This window comes from Lethenteron reissneri, chromosome 3, assembly GCF_015708825.2.
Source record: "Lethenteron reissneri isolate LAM-NWPU_2019-01 chromosome 3, ASM1570882v1, whole genome shotgun sequence".
NCBI classification, from domain to species: domain Eukaryota; kingdom Metazoa; phylum Chordata; class Hyperoartia; order Petromyzontiformes; family Petromyzontidae; genus Lethenteron; species Lethenteron reissneri.
The window spans coordinates 252,845-277,091 of NC_083781.1; the positions used below are offsets into that span (position 1 = coordinate 252,845).

General features: G+C 51.9%; 1 protein-coding gene across 1 annotated transcript in view; it reads left to right on the top strand.

Moving 5' to 3' along the window:
* Window positions 1–19,658, top strand: part of LOC133344670 (cathepsin B-like) — a 39,824-nt gene extending 20,166 nt beyond the window's left edge. Inside the window, exons 2-9 of the mRNA XM_061554728.1 lie at window positions 1,851–1,986; window positions 2,947–3,032; window positions 11,854–11,965; window positions 13,327–13,528; window positions 13,922–14,065; window positions 15,402–15,518; window positions 17,443–17,571; window positions 19,492–19,658. Of these exons, the coding sequence (XP_061410712.1) occupies window positions 1,855–1,986; window positions 2,947–3,032; window positions 11,854–11,965; window positions 13,327–13,528; window positions 13,922–14,065; window positions 15,402–15,518; window positions 17,443–17,571; window positions 19,492–19,571 (1,002 nt within the window). The 5' untranslated portion in view covers window positions 1,851–1,854 and the 3' untranslated portion in view covers window positions 19,572–19,658. The remainder of the gene's footprint in view (window positions 1–1,850; window positions 1,987–2,946; window positions 3,033–11,853; window positions 11,966–13,326; window positions 13,529–13,921; window positions 14,066–15,401; window positions 15,519–17,442; window positions 17,572–19,491) is intronic.
* Window positions 19,659–24,247: the final 4,589 nt, after the last annotated feature.

The window sequence follows — 24,247 nt, forward strand, 5'->3', positions numbered from 1 at the left end:
TCCGCCAAATTCTCCAGTGTCACAACGTAGGTCGTGCCGTTTATTGCTGGCCGTTTGCAAGTGGATTCATGCGACGCACCTCCGACTCTTGCTTTGAAAAATATGGGAAATAAACACTGCCCATAGACTCCACACTGCACCTCCTATTAGCACGCTTTGCTGCGTGTGGTGCAAAAAGTTCTACATACATATGTTGTGAGTTCAACTGAGTCGTAGACGTATTCTTTGGAGGAAACACATTTATTAACACCAACACATGGGGTAACTGCCCCTTAACAGAATAACAACCTATGGTGGTGACTACCAGGATAACTACACTAATTATACCGTAACTAGCTACTACGGACCGGGACCACAGCTTGGGTCCAGGTCCACGTGTTGGAAACTCGGAGAACGTAGACGGAGGTTTTTTCAGGCTGAACAACAATGCCGGTCTCTCTGGGGGACCCGGCTTATATTCTCTGCGGCGTGGCTTGCTCCGCCCTTGGCCATGACCACCTTCCAGAACCCTCTAGCAGGATCTCAACCCGGACCACGTGACCACCCCCAGCCCCCCACTTGGGGCCCCTTTGTAGACTTAATTGTTCACGTGTCCTCTTGGGTCAGCCGGAGTGCATGGCCTCCAGTAACCCATTCCCTATGGCCAGCACTCTCTCATCCGATCCTCTAGGGCTGGCATTGCACGCCAAGTGTGATGCCATCCAGCGGTATCAATCAGCACTGACCAAGCCCCTCAGGGGCCGGTACTGCACCCACATCCTCGTGTGTCCGCGATGTCAATACACCGCACGCCATGCATCTCTAGAGCCGGCATCACACGATGACATCCCGCAATGTCACTACACGTACATGAAAACCTCTTCACATATACATAATTTGGGCAACAGTTCCTCCGTGATTGTGCGAGGTACTCGTTGCTGGCTCTATTAACTGCCAGATCGGCTGTGAGTCAGCGGGTTCCGCTCGCTTGCGCTCTCGCAAGCCGTTCATTAATTCCCATGCTGGAGTTTGCTAAGCACGGTGACTGTTGTAGAGTGAATGTTTTAAAGCGCTCATCTGCGCTGCACGTAGGCAGGGCGGGGGGCATTTTCCGAAACGTTGCATAGTTACCAAATTTTTGCCATTTTTTTTAAAAGGAGTGTTACGTGACGTATTATAATACTAATTATTATTGTTACTCTCATTTACTAAGGGATCGACTAAATATATCCACATGCTGAGACTTGATGAATATCACATAGGTTGTCTATGATGACGGCCGAAATAATAAACAAAACAAATCCGGAATCGGTGAATGTTTCTACACACGTTGAACTTTCTTCGCACCGTCCATAGCGGATGGGGCAGTGTTGAGTCTATGGGCAGTATTAATCTATGGGGAGTGTTAGTCTATGGGCAGTATGAATGTTTGTTGAACTTCTTTCGCACCGTACGTAGCCGACCGTACAAAATCGGAGGTGCGATTACTGCTGTGTAAATGTTTTGTGTAGCATGCGCGCTCACGCACGTGTGCCTCAGTGTATGCCTCAGTGTATGCCTCAGTGTGTGTGCATGTGCACACGCAGCACTGTGGACCCAGCGACCGCAAGATCGATTCCCGTTCGCGGCCACCAACGATGACGATTATCTGAACCAGTCCCGGGCCTCTTCTAGGTTCACTCATCCTAAAATTAGTACCTGGTGCGGTGTCTTAAAACATTACCACTGGGGTAACCAAAGGCGGCTAGTGCATGGTGCTGACCACCCACCTCCCTCTTGTGCCGTGCCGGCCTTCATAGGTGCCACTCGCTAATAACACTTGCCCCAATAGTCTGTTAAAGGCTACGCGGGGGAATCCTTTGTATTTGCAGAACGATGCTGCGTGTGCTGTTGCTGCTGTGCGTGGTGTGCGCTACACGTCTGGTGGCGGGGCGGTCCGTCCCGCTGCTCCCTCCGCTCTCTAAGTACATGGCCAACTACGTCAACACGCTGGGCACCACCTGGCAGGTGAGGAAGAGGGTACCGTACTGCTCGCCGCTCGCGCACACTGCTCGCCGCTCGCACTCCCTGTACAATTCCTGCACTTGCCCCTCCCACACACACACACACTCCTCGGTCACCGGACCCGTGGGGCCCCCTCCAATGCTGCTGTGCTCCGCGTCCCAACCGGCGCCGCTGCTGTTTGCCGCATCGCCTCGGCAGCGGTAGCGCTCGTCATGTTGAAACCCGCGAGCCAAGTGCCCTAAGCGACGGTGCTGCCTGGCTAGAGAGCGCAGTGCCTTTCCCCAGTATGTGTAGGTGCCCTTGAAGTTTTCTTGTAAATATTTAAGCTAACTAAGCACTGGTAACATTCACAGGCAGTATAATAATATAATGTTATAATATTGTTAATATAGCGGGCGGCATGTAAACAACATTAAACTAAAAGAATATATTTTACCCGTTACGGCCCACTAAGCCTGTGTAGCTCTTTATCAGAAGCAACAACGAAGTGGATTATCACGTGGAATTTTATAGCAGCAGCTATCTACTCTTAAGCGCGTGGTGTTGATTGTAAATGTGGAGGGGAAAAACCGGAGGACACGGGAGAAAAATCCTCGCGACCACAGGGAGAGCGAGAGACTGCAGCCCTCGGGGTCGGGATCTCGAACCCACGACCTTATGTATACCCGGGGAGGTCATCTAACCACCGTGGTGCCCTATAACCGAGACCCATCATGGCCCCACGTCCTCTTCCCCGCCTCTTGTGTTCCGCTTCTCCCGTCGTCTCGCCATAAAATTCTGGGCTCGATAAAAAAGCCCGACGGCATCTTGCGTGGCGAGCGCTGAAATTAATCATGAACTTCGTCCAACAAAAACGAATCGTGACTGAATCGCCGGCGTGCCGCATGTCGTGACCCTACACCCCCCACTCCACCCCCACCCCACCCCCACCCCCCATTCGCACGCATGTGTGGTGGGACGCAGGCGGGCCACGCGTTTGACGGCGCGTCTGTGGAGGACGTGCGCAGGTTGTGCGGCACCGTGCTGGGAGGGCCCAAGCTGCCGACACGGTCAGTGGAGTTCCCCCCCCTCCCCAACTCACCGGCCGTTCTCCTGGACACAGGGTGATCCCCAGCGGATGATAACGGCCCCACAAGCCCTCCGCTTGTCCGTGATTTCTGCTCGTATTGTCGCTTCGCGGCATTTTTTTAGAGGGAACTGATTTTTTTTCTACAAATTTGGAAAGGGGTTTGAGTAACTTTGTTGTGCCCCTTTTATGCACGCCGCAGCCAAGGATGTCGCTCGAGGATAATGTGGACATGAACGGCGGGGAGAAGGGAATTGGGTTGAGCCCACCTCAAGCCTATATAACCTCTTGTTGCAGCAGCTCTTTCTCCTGCCTCAGCAGTTCTGCTGCTGTTGTTGGTCTCATCTGATCACGATTGCTTGTGTTGCGATCGAAACGTCGTAGTCTATTAATTTCCTATCTACGTGACTTTACCGAAAGAACCAAAGAGTAAAGGAAAGGAGATAAGGGAGAAAAGGGCTTGGGTGAGGTGAGGAGAGGGAGGAAGGAAGAGGCTGGCATCGCAGATTCGACGACGCCACTGCACTGAGGAGGAGCGGCGTCTGTTTTCACCGCGGGCGGCGGGCAGAGGGGTCTGGAGTGGGGTGGCGGCCTGCACAAAAGTCGCGTGCTTTTTACGGAATCAAAATCTTTATTTGTCCAGGAGAAATCCGATGAGCCACGAAACTGGTGTAGAGAGAGAGACCATAATACAGGCGTTTTTTTATGTTTAATGTGTTGTTAAACTCGCCACCATCCGACACAGCCAATTAGTAAGGGTTTGTCATGTAAACAAAGTGTGGCCAATTCGTTACGAGTTTAATGGGTTCAATCGGGGCGCACACTAGGACTTGGAGGCAACACTGTTTATTAACCAACATCACATCACCGACGACCGAACCGAATTTTCACACGCTGCAGTCTATTGGTCTGGATCACGTCGACCGGCCCCCGCCAGGGCTTGTACCAATTGGAACTTGAGGGAGATGCAGCCAAGCCTTGTCACCTGGCGACCAAGGCTTGCCAGACAGGTGAAGCCCCCTCAACTGCTCATTGCCTGACTGCTGTAAGGGCGAATTTTCCTTTGAGGCCTCCCGCGCCTCAGACACTCGTTGAAGAGTAAGGCGTATAGGCGCAGGCATGCTACTGCTGACCTTGCCCGGTCCCAAGTGTAGTTGGACGTCAATAGGGGGGTCCTGCTTCCTCCCATATATAAAAAAAACTGTGAATATCCAATGGAAGCGCGAGGGGCCATTCTGTAGGCCGTAAGGAGCCCAGGGATGTGCAAGTTCCAGTCAGTTTGGGACTCACAAACCTGCTGACTCAACATGGAAGTAATGGTCCTATGCAGGCATTCTACCATCCCGTCAGTCTGGGGATGATAGGGCGATGTCCGTACTTTCTTCATACCCAACAAGTCACATGCCTCTTTCAATAATTTGGAAGAAAAATGTTTTGCCTTGATCAGTGAGGAGGCGCTTATCCAGCACATACCCATGAAGGAACGTCTCGGCGATAACCGTCGCCGACTGATTGGGGAGTGGCCAGGCCATAGGCCAGCGGGAAAAATACTCAACGCCAACCAACCAGTTCGTTTGTGGGATACTTGAATGGATTGCAAATGGGAACAACCCAATTTAGGTAGGGGTTTGCCACACACCTTTTGAGCATTATGGCAACGTCCCCTGCCATCCCAGGCCAAAAAAAATTTAGTTAATGGTTACGAGCGTCTTATGTACCCCAAGGTGCAGCAGTCATTCATGCACCGCCCAGATGATTCTGCCGCGCAGGGCAGTGGATACTACGATAGCATAACGGCGCAACCCGCCGTCCCAGTACATCAACAATCCCTCCTAAAGGATGACAGGGGCAACCACCCTACCTCAGCGTCCCAAACACGCCTCCGCAGTTTCAATAAGAAGGCGTCCTCCACCTGCAGGCGCCCCTATTCTGCGTGGTCGAGACCAAGGGTGGTATCGCACCTTTTTAGGACCCCCTGGAATGTCAGAGCCCACACCCCCCACGGACGCGACAACCGTCGGAGATACGGCTTCGACAGGCAGCTTACTGCGCCCCGAGCCGGAAAGGCATGCGCACTCATCGCGTGGTGGTAACCGCGAAAGCGCGTCTGCATTCGTATGGCTCGAACCCTTTTGATACGAAACTTTAAACGAATAGTCCTGGAGGATCTCCAACCATCGGGATAGCTGGCCGGATGTTTATTCAATGCGCAGCGCGTACTGAAGGGCGGCGTGATCAGAACTCCTCAAAGGTCATCCTATAGAGGTACGGCCGATATTGCTGCAAAAAAGAACACAATGGCTAGCAATTCCCGGCGCGTGACACAGTAGCGCTGCTCGGTCGAGGACAGCACCCTGCTGCTGTACGCGAAGACACATTCTACCCCATCCACCACTTGAAACAGCACGGCGCCAATGCCAGTGATGCTGGCGTCTGTGTCCAAGACAAAGGGAAGTGAAAAATCTGGGTACCGGAGGGGCGGGGCGATAGTAAGACACGAACCCAATAAAGCTGCGTACTTCACCCACCGTCTTGGGAGTCGGCCAAGCGCGCACGAACGCAGTCTTATCGGGGTCGGTGGCTATTCCCGACCTGCTAACGATGTACCCCAGGTACCGCACCCACTTCTGCAGCAGATGACATTTTTGCAGCTTGAATTTGAGGTTCGCCGCCCGCAATAAAAAAAAAACCGCACGTAGCCGTTTCAAGTGCTCCTCGAACGTGCGACTAAAAACAATTGCATCCTTTAAGTAGATCAAACAAGAACCCCACTGTAGGCCCGCCAAAATCAGTTCCATGAGCCGTTGGAACGTCGCTGGAGCCGAGTGGAGGCCCATAGGGAGCCGTGTGGTGTACGGAAAGCAGTTTTCGGTTTAGAAACATCATCCAAGGGCAATCGCCAGAACCCTGAAAGCAGGTCAAGAGTAGAGAAATATCTCGCACCTGCCAACGCTTCTAGCGAGTCATCCATTCTCGAGAGGATACGCGTCAGCCACAGATTTTATTTAATTTGCGGAAGTCAACGCAGAACCGTAGACTTCCGTCTGGCTTCTTAACAAGAACTATGGAAGCGCCCCACGGACTGCCTGATGCACTTGTTTTCTGTGGGGCTTAACCTGTAGGGGTTTGGACGGATTGGAGCAGCGCCACCCATGTCAATGTGGTGGTTCAAAAGGGTGGCCCGGCTGATATCGTATTTGCTTTTACTGAAAACGTCAACAAATTCAACCAAGAGCAAGTGCAACTCTGACCTCTAGCCATCCGATAAATCGGGGTTCTCCGAGCAGAGCGCATTTATCCAACTCCCATCATCCCCGACCCTTGTTCCTTGGACCCCACAACCCCTACTTCCCCAACAAAATCACCCTTATAATCCGCTACAGACATGTGGGCCAACAGTGCCCGCCTGCACAACAGACGCATCCGGCCCCGCATTCAGGACCTGATTGAAGGGTACACAGTCGTTGGACACCAGCGTTTGTGCTCCCACGCGTCAGATCCCGAGCCACTTTATTAGATGGTGTGAGCAGGATTCCCTCAGCGGTCGCCTGTTTATCAAGTTGGTCCCGCAGCCGCAAGGGGATCAGTATTCGTTTTTGTCGCCAGCACCCGAACCGTGGCATTAACCATACGCAATCGAGTGGGGGAAGCCAAAAAGACCATGCGACGGCCCGATGGCAGTTCCAGGCACCCTTGATCCACTAAAATTTTAAGGTGCATTTTCCCCAAGAAATCGGTGTACAATAAACACGGTATGGCAAGGGAAGTTGAAACTAACACCGGTCCTGTCAATTGGATGTCACCGATGCACACCATTGCTGTTATTTGGCCAATCATTCCGAGGGAGCCACCGTTTGTGGCAAAGCACGGAGCTGTAACCGGACAAAGGTCCTGAACCGTGTAGGGTAGGATGTTAAAAATCAACTGAAATAATAGTAGCGGATGCTCCGGTGTCTGAGTACCCGTACCTCTACCCCTTGTACTTGCCCAACAACGGCCGACGTCCCCGCCCCTGCGACGACCACAGGGTGAGCCAACTCCGACTACTGAGCAGGGTGGTGTGACCAGCCATTTTCCCGTACAACCGAATCATCCTGCCCTGCAACCAACCAAGAACGTGCCCTGCGAGAACGCGAACCGACAACCTAACGGGATGAATGAAGTGGATGTAAGGGTCGAATGTGAGGTGAGCCATGACTCGCCTTAGAACCAAGCAGGCCTGGGGACATCCGCAGGGATGACAGCGACGGCCCAGAGAATCTCGTCCCAGCAGTGCGGCATCCTGTCGAAATGTGTCCCGGCAGACCGCAATCGTAGCAGAGGACGGAGCCGCTCCCCATGCGAGAAGAGGTCCCCTGCCGTCAGTTGGGTTCTCCCTACTGCTCTGAGGCGCCCCTCCGCTAGCCGCCGTCGTTGACCGAATTGCACGCTTGAGCGGGCTCCACTTCTTTGGTTGCACCGCACATCTCAGAAGGTGCGGTACACGCCACCACTTGCGTACGCTGTTTCAAATTCAATGTGCTTGAATGCACTGGGAGATCTTAAGGGACGATAAATAGTCTTTTTCCATTGCTGGCAGGGCAACATTAAGCTCCTTCGCCAAGGCCAGCATACATTCCAACACCAACGACTCCAAGCCAGCTTGCTCCATCTTGGGAAAAGCTGCTTGTGCTAACGACAGTACGCTGAGGCAGGCGAGAGGTGTCTCGGCCTCCCCCCGCCTTCGCGCAGCGAACTTCTGCCGAACATTAAACACATGGACCCACACACACACATCGACTTGCACACATACATCAACCCACAGCCGGTATGCACTACTATAATCAAAGCAGGTGAACCACAGTCGGTATGCACTGCTGTTATCATAACAAGAACCAGAACAGTCAGTATGCACTGCTGTAATCATAGCAGGTCCCACCACAGACAGTATGCACTGCTGTAATCATAGCAGGTCCCACAACAGACAGTATGCACTGCTGTAATCATAGCAGGTACCATCACAATCATGCACTGCTGTAATCATAGCAGTTACCACCACAGTCGGTATGCCCTGCTGTAGTGAAAGCAGGTGCTGCCACAGTATGCACTGCTGTAGTGAAAGCAGGTACCACCACAGTCGGTATGAGACCTTGTGCTTCGATACGAAGACAACACCATCACACGATTTCCTGACAAGTCAAGCATATAATGCCCTACAATACCCCATTTTACTTTGGCAATTCCAAGACGGGTACCCCATCCAGATTCCTCAAATTATCAAAGATACATGACAAAGGCATCCTCACAAAACTGTCTCCTCTAAAGAATGTTATTCCTTCATTATGGACAGAGAAGGAGGAAACCACATTACGGTGCGCCAACCTCTTCAACTCAGTATGTTTTCGATTTGTGCCAAAATTGAGAGTGCACCTTTACATTCAACTTAATTAAAAAACGCCTGCGTATGGAACAGCGCTCATCTCAGGGAGACTATCAATGCTGACATACATGCGAACGCTCATAATGTGGGAAGATTAGTTATTTTGCCTTCATCCACCACAGGTGGACCGAGATACATGCATGAGAAGACTCAGGATGCCATGACGTACATCAGGCAATATGGCAGGCCCCATGTTTTTATCACCTTCACTTGCAATCCTAAATGGAAGGAGATCCAGGTTGAGCTTTATCCAAACCAAAAGGCAGCAGACACGCGTGACATCATTGCAAGGGTCTTCAAACTCAAAGTTGACGAACTCCTGAAGCTTATTACGACTAAGGAAGGCGGTGTCTTTGGAAAGACAACATGTAACTTGCACACCATTTGAGTGGCAATAACGTGCTCTTCCTCATGCTCACATTTTGCTGTGGATGACAAACAAATTCATGCAAGTGACATTGACACATTTGTCAGTGCTGAGCTACTTGACCCCCATCAAGAACCTGCCCTATTTGATGTGGTCTGCAAGCAAATGGTCCATGGCCCATGTGGGCATTTCAATCTAAATTCGCCATGTATTCAAGACCGCAGGTGTACCAAGAAGTATCCACGCAACTTCTTGAAGACACTCAATTCAGGCCATGATGTCTATCGATATCGTCACAGAAATACTGAGCATGGTGGATTTTAAACAACACTCAGACCTGCCCCACGAACTCTGAAATGAAGGTTGACAACCAGTGGATCACCCTCTTCTGTGCAAGATCTTCGAGGCCCACATTAATGTGGAATTCTGCAATTCTGTGCAAGCCATCAAATGTTTGCAAATACATCAACAACAGCTCTGACATGCCTGTCTTTGCCTTACAAAAATAGGGGCAGAGTGTGGATGAGGTTAAACTTTTTGTCCAAGGAAGATACATCAGCAGCAATGAGGCCATTTGGATAATTCTTGGCTCCCCCATCCATGAGCGTTCCCCCACAGTCGTCCATTTGGCAGTTCAACTCGAAAATGGTCAACGCATCTACTTCACCAAATGAAATGACCAACAGGCCCTGGCTCCACAAGATACCACCCTGATGGCGTTTTTTGTTTTGTGCCAAAATGACTCATTTGCTGCCAACCTGCTCTAAAAGTACAAATGTGTGTGTGTGTAGGTCTGTGCGTGTCTTTTTTCCCCAGGCAACGCCGGGTACTTTCCGTTATTAGGTTTCTATGTACGTCAGTTTAGCGAAAGAAGCAAGAAATACTAATTATTAATGTAATATTTGCAAGGTGATTATTTAAATAATATTTTTCTATCAACGTGAGTTTAGCGAAAGAAGCAATAAAATTGTACTTAACATGGCCGTGGTAAGGCCTAGTCCCGTGCAGAGCCCCCGGCCTCGCCTAGATTGCCCAGCCTGCTGAGGTGGCACCTTGGCAGGTTGGGGCTGGGCTGCTACTACCCCCCCCCCCAGCCACAATCCTCCCGCCTGCTCTGCAGTAATATCTATGGCCTATAGTGGTAGCATTTACGGACTCTATAGTAGTAACTGCAAGCATCGTTTTGCGTAATTTTATTGCATTTTTAACACTCAAGAAAATGTCCCCATCACCCCCACCGATCGCGTGTGACTTGGTAGTGGCCGTCTCCCCACCGAAGGCGTGTGAGTTGGTATGGTCGAGCGCGTGTAATAAATAAATAACGATGCATCTCACTAAATCGCTAATTTAACTACTTTAAAGTTGAGGGATGGGAAAAAGCAATACCGCTTGCTCACCATGGGGCTTACGGCGTGGTACCTGGCTATTTTTAAAAAATGTAAACCCCACCGTTTGAGAGCCAAAGTGTGCGAACACACACACACACACACAAAAAATGACATTTATAGGTAAGCATGTCCAGTAGGGTAAGAACGTTACAACAAAAACAAACCGTACAAAAACATGATTGAGTGCAAAGTACAAGAAAGGTAAACAAATGACAACTGGCCTCATCAGGCCACAGACAGAATTGTGGAAAAATCCTCCTGTTTATGCGATCCAACCCAATAACCTTCTCATTATGCATAGTATTCGGTCGTGAAAGCCCCCTACTACTACGTGTTAGAGAGAGAGAGACTCGTGGTGCACGGAGGTCCGCGTAACCTTCTCGGCCGTTAACCTTGGTGTGCTGGTCCGGAACGGTTGTGAAGTTAAATCAAGTTCAGGATCTTTCGATTTAAAGCTTTCGTGACTGCAGGGATTCATCTTATTGGTTCTTTCGGTAAAGTCACGTAGAAGGAAAATAATAAAATAATAAAAATAAAACATAATAAAATAATTCTCACGACGTTTCGGCCACAACGCAAGCAGCCGTCTTCAGGTGGAGAACAGGTCTGTCGAGAAGGCAGAGTCTGAATGGCACGCCCCAGGCTTGGAGCGACTTTATGCTGGGATGGAGGGGCGAAGAGCGTCTTGACAAAATAATATGCATATCAAGAGGAATTTAGCATATTTATGGGAAATGCAGATATGCGATTAGTACTACTTGTGAAATGCGTAGGAGGTTTGGCGAGGGGTTGAAAGTCATTATGTCCATGCATGATACTGCTAATCCTGCATAATGCATGGGCATAATGACTTTAAACCCCCTGATGTGGTATGGGACGACGTGGAGCCGAGTGGACTGGCCGATAACTGGTACCAGTGGTGTCAAGATCGACCTCTGTGAAAGAGGCTCGTGAAGGATGCTACCTGGGTCTGCCCCGTGATTTCCTGCCAACGGTCGTTTGACACTTCACATGGCCTCAACGTGCACACAGCCTGGTACAAACGCCATGGTGACGTCACCACCACTTAGTGGCGAATGGCGGTGGTTATCGCCGTTGTTGAGTGACCTTTAGTCAGTCCACCCATGGCATCTGGGTCTGTCCCGTGATCTCTTGCCAGCGGGCATTCGACACTTAACGTGGCCTCAAAGTGGACATAGCCTGGCACAAGCGCCGTGGTGATGGCACTGCCACTTAGTGGCAGTGCCATCACCACTGCTGCGAGTGATTGTGTCATGTGTGTGCTTAAGAGAGCACATGTGTAATGATGTGTGTACGTGTCTGTAGTGGAGCGGTCGGCACGCTGCGCTACGAACCCGACGACCAGAGTTCGATTGCCACTCGCGGCCACCAACACCAGTGACGATTATCTTTAATCGGTTCTGGGCCTCCTCTAGGTTGGCTCAACCTCAAATGAGTAACCTGGTCTGGTGTGTAAACATTGCCACTAGGGAGACAAAGGCAGTCGGGCATGGTGTTGGTCACCTACCCCCTCGTGTGCACTTGGCCTAAAAGTCTGTTAAGGCTATATGGGTAGGGTGGACAGACTTTGTGTGTGTGTAACGCGTGTGTTAATTGGTTGTGTGTGCAGCACACACAAGGTGTCCCAGAGCTTGCCCGACAGCTTTGACGCACGCACGCAGTGGCCCAACTGCCCGACCATCGGGGAGCTGCGCGACCAAGGCTCCTGCGGCTCCTGCTGGGTACGCACGGACACACGCACGGACACACGCACGGACACACGCACGGACACACGCACGGACACACGCACGGACACACGCACGGACACACGCGCGGACACACGCGCGGACACACGCGCGGACACACGCGCGGACACACGCGCGGACACACGCGCGGACACACGCGCGGACACACGCGCGGACACACGCGCGGACACACGCGCGGACACACGCGCGGACACACGCGCGAACACGCACACTCGCGTGTGTGCACACACACGTGCACGTACACATGCGTATGCATATACGGGACAAAGATGTGTCGTATAGCCTTAATAGACTGGGGCAATTGGAACCTCATTTGCCAGTAAAAAAATATGTTAATTGGTTTTTTACCCTTCTATTTGGCGACAAAACTGACAGCTTGTTTGCATAGACCACAATACCTGCAGTCATAATGCAAAAAAATACATAACTCTGATAATGTATGCACTGTCCTTGAAGTTGATTGGTCCACACCCGAGACAGCTTTCCTTAGAGCCTAGTCTCACATGGGTTGGACCAGATGACGCGAAAAAGCGCACAACGCAAAGACAATGCACCATCAGAGTATGAGAGCTCGGGGTAAGAATTTATACCATTGGAACCTCATTTGCCAATAAAAAAATATGATAACTGGTTTTTTACCCTTACCCCGAGCTCTCATACTCTGATGGTGCATTGTCTTTGAGTTGTGCGCCTTTTGGCGTCATCTGGTCCAACCAATGTGAGACTAGGCTCTAAGGAAAGCTGTCTCGGGTGTGGACCAATCAACTTCAAGGACAGTGCATACATTATCAGAGTTATGTTTTTGTTTGCATTATGACTGCAGGTATTGTGGTCTATGCAAACATGACTCCTTGTAAAAAAGGTGTCAGTTTTGTTGCCAGATAGAAGGGTAAAAAAACAATTATCAGACTGGGGCAAGTGCTGATAGTGAGCAGCACCTATGAAGGCCGGCACGGCACACGACGGGCTCGGTGACCAGCACCATGCCCGGCCCTCGTGGCGCCCAGTTTTTGGTGGCGACTCGCCGCGTGGCTGCTGCCTCCCTTGTTCGTCTGTGTTTCCTCCTCCACTTCGTGCCTCCGGGTCGTTCTCTCTCTCTCCGAGAGTGAGCGAGCGAATACTGCGCAGCGGTGTCACGGTGTTGCAAGTTCACGTTTTTATTATCGTCATTTAATGATACTCCTGTGCAGCTTGCATGCTGGACCTCCTCACCGTTGACACGTGGTGTGTTCACGCTCGTTACTTCTCCCCGTGTGTCTGCGTGCATGCATCTCCCCCCCTCCCCTTCCCTGTGTGTCTGCGTGGGTGTATCTCCCCCCCCCCTTCTCCTCGTGCAGGCGTTTGGCGCCGTGGAGGCCATGTCTGACCGCTTCTGCATCCACTCGAAGGGCCAGGTGAACCCCCACGTGTCGGCCGAGGACCTGCTCTCCTGCTGCGATGAGTGCGGCATGGGCTGTGATGGCGGCTACCCCTCCCAGGCCTGGAACTTCTGGACCAGCGCCGGCCTGGTCACCGGCGGCCAGTACGGCAGCGGACAGGGTAACCTGTCCCTTGCTGCAACCCTCGGCTTTGTCTACCATGGCCCGCCCTGATTGTGGCCTGGTCTGGCCTGCCCTGGCTTGATCTAACATTACTTGGTCTCCCCTGACCTTGCCTGACCTCACCTTCCATTCCCTTGAGTTGATACAATTTGATACGTTCCTACGGCTGCTCATGTGCGACCGTGTGTGGAGGTGTGACGATGGTGTGCGCTTGCCAGAGTGCGACGCTGCGTCCTGGTGTGCATGTGTTTTCAGCGAGCGTGACTTGCGCGGGGCGAGTAGCGGTGTGGCGATGTGTGTGTGATGCGGCTTGCGGTGTGACTCCGCTCGTGTGACTCCGCTCGTGTGACGCTGCTCGTGTGTGACGCTGCTCGTGTGTCACGCGCTGCAGGGTGCCGCCCCTACTCCATCAAGCCGTGTGAGCACCACGTGAATGGCTCGCGCCCGCCGTGCAGTGGGGAGGGCCCCACGCCCAAGTGCATGCACGAGTGCGTGCCAGGATACACGCCGCACTACAAGGCCGACAAGTACTTTGGTATGCGGACAAACCTGCACGCACACACGGACACATCTGCATGCCCGCGTGCAAACATATCTACAAACACAAAGACCCCCCCCCCCGCCTATAGCCTGAACAGTCTTTTTGGACAGGATGTTAACTACCTCGCCTGGTATACAGGAGGTCGTGGGGTCGTGGGTTTGTTCCCGAACCACCTGCTGTATATTTTGAGTTTGCGTGTTTCTCTCTCCCCATGGTAGCATGGATTTTTTCCAGGTCCTCCAGTTTGTCTCTCCACATTTCGAATCAACATCATGCCTTTAAGAGTATTTGGCTGTTACGTCGCTGCCAATTCATACAGTTTACAAGTACTATTGTACAAGGAAATAGTTTTCAAGTCCATATGACATACAGCCGTTTTAATACAGCCAAAAAATTTTCATCTATTTGTGGCCAACTAGGTCTGAACTGGCCTGTAATAATGTAGGCACTGATAAGGGGTTGGCAGGTATGCTGTTATAAATTTGCACGCGATAAGCCACTTCATTGAGCTATCATTTGTGGCCATGGCGTTTCTGAAAAAGAGCTACATAGCTCAGTGAGCCTATCCTGGTAAAATAAAAATAGTTTATAGTTTGGTTTATAGTTAACGAGCTCCTCCATGAAGGCTGGACCTGCACACGAGGGAGTGGGTGGCCAGTACCACGTCCGGCCGCCTTCACGCGCACGCCGACACATGCACGGCCACGACTGCTCGCGCGCGAACGTGCACGCACATCTACATGCACGCATGTATGCACATAAATATTTACGCGCACGCTTTTGTGCAGCGCGGGGGGTCCCCGTTCGATTCTTGTTTGGGGCCTAAACACCAGATGAATATCCACACCGGTCCTGAGCCTCCGAGGTCGACCCGGCCATCTTTAAACGAGTGCCCCGGTGCGGCGTGCGCCACAAGCATCGCCACCGGGGAGAAGAAGGCGGCCAGGCATGATACTGACCCCCCCCCACCCCATCGTAGGAGGTGCTACTCGCTTAAACGGCACTTGCCGCACCAGTCTGTTCAGGCTACACGGGGATCTTTGTCTTTGTTGGTGATGATGATAGTGGCGGTGGTGGTTGTGATGTTGAAGGGCCATGGGCTGGAGGTTTGTCGTTGGTGGTGAGCGTTGCTCTCAGCCGTCTCCCGAGACTCGGTGTCATCACTCACATGGCCATCACTCATGGGTGTCAACAATAACATCACCATCGCTTACATCTCCAACTCTTCCCCCCCCCCCCACCTTTGCGTGTGGTGTGTGTGTGGTGTGTTCGCGTTCGTGTGGTGCACGCGCGCGCGTCTGTGTGTGGTGTGTGTGGTGCGTGCGTGCAGGTAAGAAGGCGTACAACATCGACTCCGACGAGGGTCAGATCAAGCAGGAGATCTTCGACAACGGCCCCGTGGAGGCCGCCTTCACCGTCTACGCTGACTTCCCACAGTACAAGTCCGGTGAGTTCTGATTGTTATGTTTAGGCCAGACCGGAATAAAATGAGCTCTGAAGCTCTTTGAGTTTTCTTTGTTGTGTTTTCCTTTATTAATATTCTTTGGGTTTTTCGGTAAAGTCACGTAGGTTCCTTTTTGTTTTCCTTCGTTTTTTTCCTATTTTTTAAAACAATATAGTAACAAAAATGATAGCGGTGCAAAATAGGGAAAATGCTCAGCAAGAAGCCACTACGACCGAGTATATAGTACGGGGTAGACCCGTGTGATGTAAGAGAATAAAGTTTAGCTGGAAGCATATTATATTTTTTGCGACATAGAATTGTAATGTATTACTTACTGTTAATAGCTCAGCTTATTGGAGAGTATATTTAGTATACTGATGATACGTGGTGGTTTAGTTACTGCAGCTACATACTATTAACATTCCTTCCCTTTATTAATGCTTCCCCCTATCACTTCCCTTTGATGCTGCTAATCCTGCATAATACACGGGCAAAATATGACTTTAAACCCTCCGCCAAACCTCCTACGCATTTCACAAGTAGTACTAATCGCATATCTGCATTTCCCATAAATATGCTAAAATTCCTCTTGATATGCAAATTATTTTGTCAAGGCGCTCTTCCTCCTCCCTCCCAGCTTAAATAGACACTCCAAGCCTGGAGTGTGTCATTCAGACTCTGTCTTCTCGACAGACCTGTTCTTCACCTGAGGACGGCTGCTTGCGTTGTGGCCGAAACGTCGTGAGAATTACTTTATTATGTTTTATTTTTATTATTTTATTATTTCCATTCTACGTGACTTTACCGAAAGAACCAAGAAGATGAATCCCTGCAGTCACGAAAGCTTTAAATCAAGATATCCTCTTGAATAAATGTGTGTATATATATAACAAGGATAGGTACCGTGTTCATACAAATAGACAAAGTCGTGTCAGTCGTTTTTTGTCATAAGGTAAGAGAGAAATGAAACACAGGAGATGAACTTTTCAAGATTTTTGTTCATTGCAAAATTAGCAAATTGGCATCTTCATATGGTGTTGTTTTCCGCACATCTAATCTAAATATAGAGCAGCAGTGCAATGGGAGAACAAGGAAGCGTTGCTGTCCTATCGTTGATTGGAGACGGTTGTTTTTTTTTAAATTGGCTTTAGTGAGTGACTGCGGCGGCAGTAGTGACATGGGGCAGCAGTGCCAACCGTAGAAAGATATCACAGAAAGCCGACGAAACAATTGCCTAGGGCCTACTAGAACCGAAAGTACCTGAGGCCTACAAGAACCTTGATCCGGCCTACCCGCCCGCCCCCCCAATGGACATCTGTGAAGAAGAGCTTCGTAGCTCATCGGATTTCTCAAGGATGATAAATTAAGATTCTGTATTCCGAGTTCGAATCCCTTCTCCACGGCCACCACGACATCAGTGACAGCTATCTGAACTTGTCCTGAACCCCTCCCCTAGATCGATTCGGCCTTTAATGAGTACCTGGTGCAGTGTGTAAACATCATTACCGGGGAGACAAAGGTGGCCGGCCGGGTGTGGTGCTGGATAGCTCCCCCCGCGTGTACTGTGTCAGCCTTCATAGGGGCTGCTCGCCAACAGCACTTGCCCCAACGGTCTATTAAAGGCTATGGGGGATGTTTGTCTTTGTATGCTGTGGAATTTGACGCACGGTGGTGGTAGTCTGCAAGGGGGCTGTTGAGACGTGGTGGCATTGGTGGTGATGTGTAAGCGGTCTACACACATTGGTGACGTCCTGTAGGATTTGGTGGTGTTATTATTATGTAGGGATTGACACAGTGGTGATAGTGTTGTGGTTTTGGTTACATAGGAGTTAACACAGTGGTGTGTAGGGGTTAACTCTGTTGGTTGTGTAGGAATTGACAGTGGTGTGCCGGTGGTGGTTGTGGTGGTGGTGTGGTTGTGCTGCAGGAGTGTACCAACACGTGGCGGGCGAGGAGCTGGGGGGCCACGCCATCAAGATCCTGGGCTGGGGGGTGGAGGGCAGAGTGCCCTACTGGTTGGTAGCCAACTCCTGGAACGCGGACTGGGGCGACCATGGTAAGCACGCACACACACCACGCATGCCACATGTGTAGTGACATAAGAAGGGAGGGGCTGCTGGGGGCTCTGGGACCCTGAGCGGGCCAGGTGCTTAAGCCTCTTGGCGCCAGGCGTGGGTTCCCAGGCGGGTCAGACGCTTAAGCCTCTTGGCGTCAGGCGTTGGGTTCCCAGGCGTTTAATCCCCTTGGCGCCGCCAAAGGGGGGGGGCTGTGTGTGCTCTGTGGGATATCTGGGGGCGCACACGGCCCCACCCCTCGTTGGGGACTGGGCATAAAAGGGGAGCTCCCTGGACGATCAGGGCCAGTCGTAGCTCAAGACCCAAAACACAAGACCAGCCATCTGAGGACCCTGGGACGCTGTGAGAGCCAGTGGTGGGACTCTGGAACTCCCGACTCTACGACCTTGTGAGGCCGACTTCCAGAGCGTAGCCAGAGTAGTGTACCGAGGCTGTGTACCTGGGAGTTGTTACAGAGTATCAGGACTGTTGGACTGTTGAATCGTAATAAAGAAGTTACCTCTACAAGTGTCTCCGGAACCCGTTACACATGCACGCACGCACACACACACACACACCACGCACACCCGCCATGCGCCACTAAGTGACCCCGTGGCTGTGACGTTACCTCAGCGCTTGTGCCAGGCCAGGTGCATTTTGAGGCCACGTGAAGTGTCGAAGGCTCGCTGACAGGAGGTCTCGGGACAGACCCAGCAGGTCCCATGGATTGGTTGACTGAGATGACCGGTAGTTGCACCAACTGTACCCCCTACTCTGCCAACTTGCTGCATTTTAGCCGCTCGGCGCTCCGCTCGTTGATGTGAGCGTCGCTCCTCTGCTCTCCGTTGTTGCTGGAGAGCGACTGCCTCCATCTGCCCAGTAGCAGCGTCCTTCACGAGCCTACTCCATCGCACAGGGACACACACTGGTGCAAGGACACGCACGACATCCAGACCATGCACACGCCATGTACCACACACACCACGCACCACAGACATGCAGACTGCATAGTCGCGCACATACACCAACGTACGCTCACATATGCACTCCGCCAGACACAAATGCATGCACAGGCGTGCACTGACGCAGCGTGACACACGTGCAGATGCATACGCAGTGCAACACGCTAACATACCGCCAAACGTGTGGGTACACTACCGATGCGGGCTCGCACACGACACGTGCCGACACACGCGCACACCAAAGTATACCCTCCAACAACAACAATAATAACAGCCTCCAATTCACCGCTAAGCGAAAGTGATGTCTGCGCAACCGCGTGTGCCAGGCTAGGTGCACTTTTGAGACTTTTACGTGAAGTGTGGAAGGCTCACTGGCAGGAGGTCATGGGACACTTTTCACACAAACACAATATGGACAAAGGTTCCCCTTATAGCCCGAATAGACATTTGGGGCAAGTACTGTCAGCATGCACCTATGATGGCTGGAACGGTCCCCGAAAGAGTGGGTGGCCAGCACCACATCCGACCATCTTTGTCTCCCCAGTGCCGATGTTTACACACCATGGCACAAGGTACTCAATTGAGCCTGAGTCGACCTAGAGGAGGAGGCCCAGGATCGGTTCAGATAATTGTCACCGGTGTTGGCCGTGAGGTGGGAATCTAAACCTGGGATGCCTGGGTTTGTAGCACAGCGAGCTAACTGCTACACTACCACTCCCCACAACGGCAAAGATCACACGCAACAACCGTACACAAACGTACACCACCACCAAAATGCCCCAATGGATCCTTCGGCACAGTTCGCTACAAACACACAGTGGGGCAGCGGAGAGGGGGGTTGTTGATGGACAAAGACAAAAATGAACTAAAACAGCGGTTTGGGTGTTCACTCGCCCCTGATTGTGTGCGTGTGTGTCTTTGTTTTTGTGTGTTCCTCATGGCTGGTCCTCCGGTTAACAGGCTTCTTTAAGATCCTCCGCGGGAGCAACGAGTGCGGGATCGAGGACGAGATAGTAGCTGGGCTGCCCAGCCTGGGCTGAGCGCAGCAATGAGCCCCGGTTGGGGGAGTGGGGGGGATGATGGAGTGGGTGGCAGCAGGGGAAGCGGGGTCAAGACCATTGGGCCCGGTCTGGTGACGGCCGGCGTGAACGCCGGGGTCTTTCCGCACATCCATCGTCGCTGCTGCTGTTGTTTTAAAGTGCAGGTTTCCCTCGCTCTACACTGGTAGTAGATACTTTCCAATAAAATCGGCGTGCTAAGGAGAAACGGCATGGCTTGGCACCGCAGAGTCGCCCAACCCTACAATGTGCTGCACGCATGAGGGGACATGGCTGGCTGCGTGTCGAGCTGCGTGCAACGTTGTCCCACGTCCAGCCACTTGGCTGACTTATGCGTGTGAATTCGGACGATTTTATCCGCAGATGTCCCACTGGACATTTTGATAGAGACTTCGTAGCTCGTTGCATTCCTCCAGAATAACTATACATATTCAAGATTCTGATTATTCAAACTGCGTTTAATAATATTGTGGAATTTTGGGTATGAGGTGGGCTGGTCGCGTGTTGACATGTATGGCCTGAAATTTCACGGACCGGATCCACATTGAGCGTGGGAAACCTGTAAGAAACCCTTATGTCGAGTCGTCTGTAGTCCGTAACGTTTTGCCAAATTTTTTACTGGCGGTCCTCGTTTTAAAAAAGACAAATTTCTGGTTTAATAATAAGGGGTATGGTGCAAATAATAAAGTTTGTGTGGATATTTGTTTTAATTGTCAAATGTTGAATGGCGTGTGTAAGCGCGTGTCAGATCGGTGTGGGGAGCGGTAACGTAGCTGTCAGTGCTGTGATGCGCTACAAACCCGGTGACCCGAGTTGATTCTTGCTCACAGCCCACACCAGATTGTGGATAGGAAATGTTAACTACCTCGCCTGGTATACAGGAGATCGTGGGTTCCATCCTGACCCCAGACGCCTGCTGTATATTTGGAGTTTGCGGCGTCTTTCTTTCTCTGTGGTCGCGTCACGTGGGGATTGTAGGCGCCAAATATTCAAAACGCACGTTGATTCTAAATAGTGGATGGAAAACCCACGCGACAGCCACTTTGGCGTGCTATCATTTGTGATGACCCAAGTCGCTTTCTGATAAGAGCTACATAGCTCAGTGGACATTTTCCTGAATTCGCCGGCTTCTAATACAACTTATCCACTGGCACATCCGGATCCCCACGATGCAGGTGGTTTTTCCACTGGCTATTTGCCGTGCTGAGCTGGAACCAGACCGTGCAATGGCTGCAGTGGAAAGACAACCTCGCCCCCCGCTTCCTGAGCCATGCCCGGCCGGCTCTGCACTGTCTCAGCGCGGCTGACGTGTGTATGGGTAGTGGTGGCGTAGAGGTCAGCATGATGAACCTGGCAAGCCCACTTCGATTCCCGCTCATGGCAACCGCCAACACCAGTGACGATTATCTGAACCGGTTCTGAGCCTCCCTCTAGGTCGACTCGGCCTCAAATGCATACCTGGTGCGGTGTGTAATAAACATCGCCACTGGGGAGACAAAGGGCGGGACCACCCACCCCCCTTCGTGCCGGCCTTCATAGGTGCTGCTACTCCCTAACAACACTTGCCCCAACAGTCTGCTTAGGCTTTTCTGGCAGGGGGATCTTTGTCTTTGTGTGTGGAGGATACCTCGTTTCAGCTGCTGGCCCTGTGGACGTGGCCACGCCACCACCGTGCCTTGCTTGCCTTCACTGCCTTATCCGTCTGGTCCCAAAACATTTGATTTGTTTAAAAAAAAGTCACATGCACAACCATTTTAATAAAAAAATAACTGATTTTTAATGAACGGCTTCCCCCTCCACCCGTGTTGGGATTGCATTTTTTTGTTGGTGTGGAAAGGGGTGAGTTCCGCGGCATTTGTTGTGATTTGCTTTTTTTTACTTTGCTCAAATCGATGTCTTGATCAGTTTATTTTGAATTACCCGGTGAGCCAACAAACTCTGAAATTGGGTTTCATCAACAAAAAACGACACCGCCGCTTCTGACATGCGCAACAAAACACAGTAAAATACATCAATAATAAACAACAGATAAGCGAAAATTGCTAATTATCGGAATATCATTTTGTTAAAGAAAAATTAATTCAAATGTAGATGCCAAGACATAACTTTGCTACTGGGCAAAAAAAAGGTCCTATAAAAAGGTACCCCCACCACATGTCTGCCAGGGGTGGCGCTGTGTGGGGTAAGAAGCATTCGTGTTACTGGTAGGAACCACCTGGTTACACCAGCCCACAGGGATTATGTGTCCATCCGTCCGGTGTGCAGGGAGGGCTGGGTGGGGAGAATGGGGGGTGGGAGGGGGTACGGCTGGGTGGGGAGGGGCTTGATCACCCCGTGGGTGCCCTTATAAAATTCAACGTTAACCTACTCAATGCCGGCTTGTGCCCGCCCTCACAGTCGGGCATATTTGCGGAATACACCATGCCGCCGTTGACCCTGGCCATTGACTGAGCAACCCAACGGTCCTACCAGCTCCCTTCGCAGGAATGTGTTTTAAAATGGGCGCAGGGGGTGCTGGACCCGTGCCCGCGCCAGCTTCTCGAGTCGGGCGAGTTGCCGGCCTGCAGTAGGTTTACAATTAAGAAGTAGAACTTCTCGCCTCTGGATTAGATGATAAAGTAGCGTTCGTATGGTGGCGGCTTCCCCTCCACGTGGCTGGGCGAGTGAGAAACCAAGCTACACACGGCAACTGTCCCCAGATTAGTGGGGGGTGTGAATGCGGTTGTCTCACTCCCTACTCTGCTGTACAGCTCAGGTGGCTTACGACGGCACCAACGTGGGGGGGAAGCATTTTTCTTTTCCCCTCTCCCCGAATTTTGGGCCCGGCCCAGCAAAGAACACAATGGCCACCACCACGTTGACGACCAAATGTAAGCGGCAGGGGTGTCTTAAGGTTCCAATTCATGAACGTCCCAAATGATATGCTGCTTTGTCGAGCTATCGTTATAGGTTCAACATGCACACAAAACTGATTTCTGTTTAGTTTGTTGTCCTTCACACCACGCCTCGGATAAGCACAGTTGGTTATGTAAGGAAGTTCAACATACCCACACTTGTATGACAGTAATAAATGGAAGCGAGACCAGTTTTTGTTATGACAACCATATATTGATCTCGAGTGCAAATACGCGGTAAAAACAATCTATCGAAACATTCATCCAATTTTCCCTGATACGTCGAGTTGTTCACATTACAAATTATAAAACCCATGAGGCAGAAATAATCGGCAAAAGACAGTCAATTTAACCAAATCTACATATATGAGTTTAGAAATAAAGTGCTTGGCCGAAGTGCATGGTGGCACCCTGTTCGACGCATGCGACGCGTTTGCCACGCTCACAATGCCCGCCTGCAGGCTTCCCCCTCCCCCCCCCAAGTAGCCGGCCTGTGCATCCGGCCGGCCGATGGTCAATCGACGGGCAACACCCGTCTCTCGACGCACGCAAATAATTTAGGATGTGTAGTTTCAGTGATTCAGAGACATAGTTCAAGCATATTACTAAGCGGAGGAAAATAAACTAACCAGGATTCCCCCAGTAACGGCGAGTAAACAGGGAAAAGTGCACCGCCGAATCCCCGGCTGCTGTGGTGGGCGAGTGAGTTGTGTATGGGAGAGCACCTGCTTGGTGCTGCGGGCGGGGAGAGAGGTCACCCGTTGCTGTAACGCAAACGACCCTGGAGATGCTGGCGGGGACCCTGGGAGAGTTTTCTTGGTGAAGGGCAGGGCGCCATGGAATGGGTTCGCCCCGAGATAGGGGCCTGGGCCCTGCAGAGTGCCTCTGCTCATGTGGCGTCTTTGACCCTCGTCAACCCTTGAAAATCTGGAGGAGAGAGCTCTGAATCTCGCTTTGGGCCATACCCATATCCGCAGCGGGTCTCCAAGGTGAACAGCCCCTGCATTGTTGGAGCAATGGTAGGTAAGGGAAGTCGGCAAGCCGGATCCGTAACTTTGGGACAAGGATTGGCTCGAAGGGCTGGGTCGGTCAGTCTGGTGTGCGAGGGGGGTCTGGGCGTGCGCAGCGGCTGGCGAGGCTCCTGCCACCATCTCGGGCGGCTGGGGGACGAGTTCCGGCGTGCGCCGGGCCCTTCCTGCGAAGTGCCTCGGCTGCGGCGGTTCGTTGGCTGCGGCCGCGTGGCCCGGTGGCCCCGAGGTCCCAGGACCCCGCAGGTGTAGGGCCGACGCGTCTCTCGGCCGGCGTCTAGAACCAGCTTAGAACTGGTGCGGACAGGGGAATCCGACTTTAATTAACAGGACCCTGTGGGGTGGGCTGGTAGGAAAAACAATTGAATGGCTATATAATAAATGAAAGGCAAAAATGGCCACCAATAAGTGGATGCCCCGTGGCCCGCCCTCCACCCGCATAACCCCGCCCCAGCCACCCGTGGCCCGCCCCATCTTGGTGTCCCGCCCCCAGCTCGTTGCCCCGCCCTTACCACCGTAACCCCAGCCCCAACGCGCGTAGCCCCGCCCTCCACCTCGTCCCTACGACCCTGCCGCCGTTGCCCGCCCCAACCCCGCCCTCCACCTCGTGCCTACGCCCCTGCCGCTGTAGCCCCGCCCAATACACCCCTCGGGGGAGAGATTCCCAGGCCTGCTCTCGGCTGGAGAGCGCCGACGGGGGGGGGGGGGGGGTAGGGAGTTGTTTTTTAATGTAAAA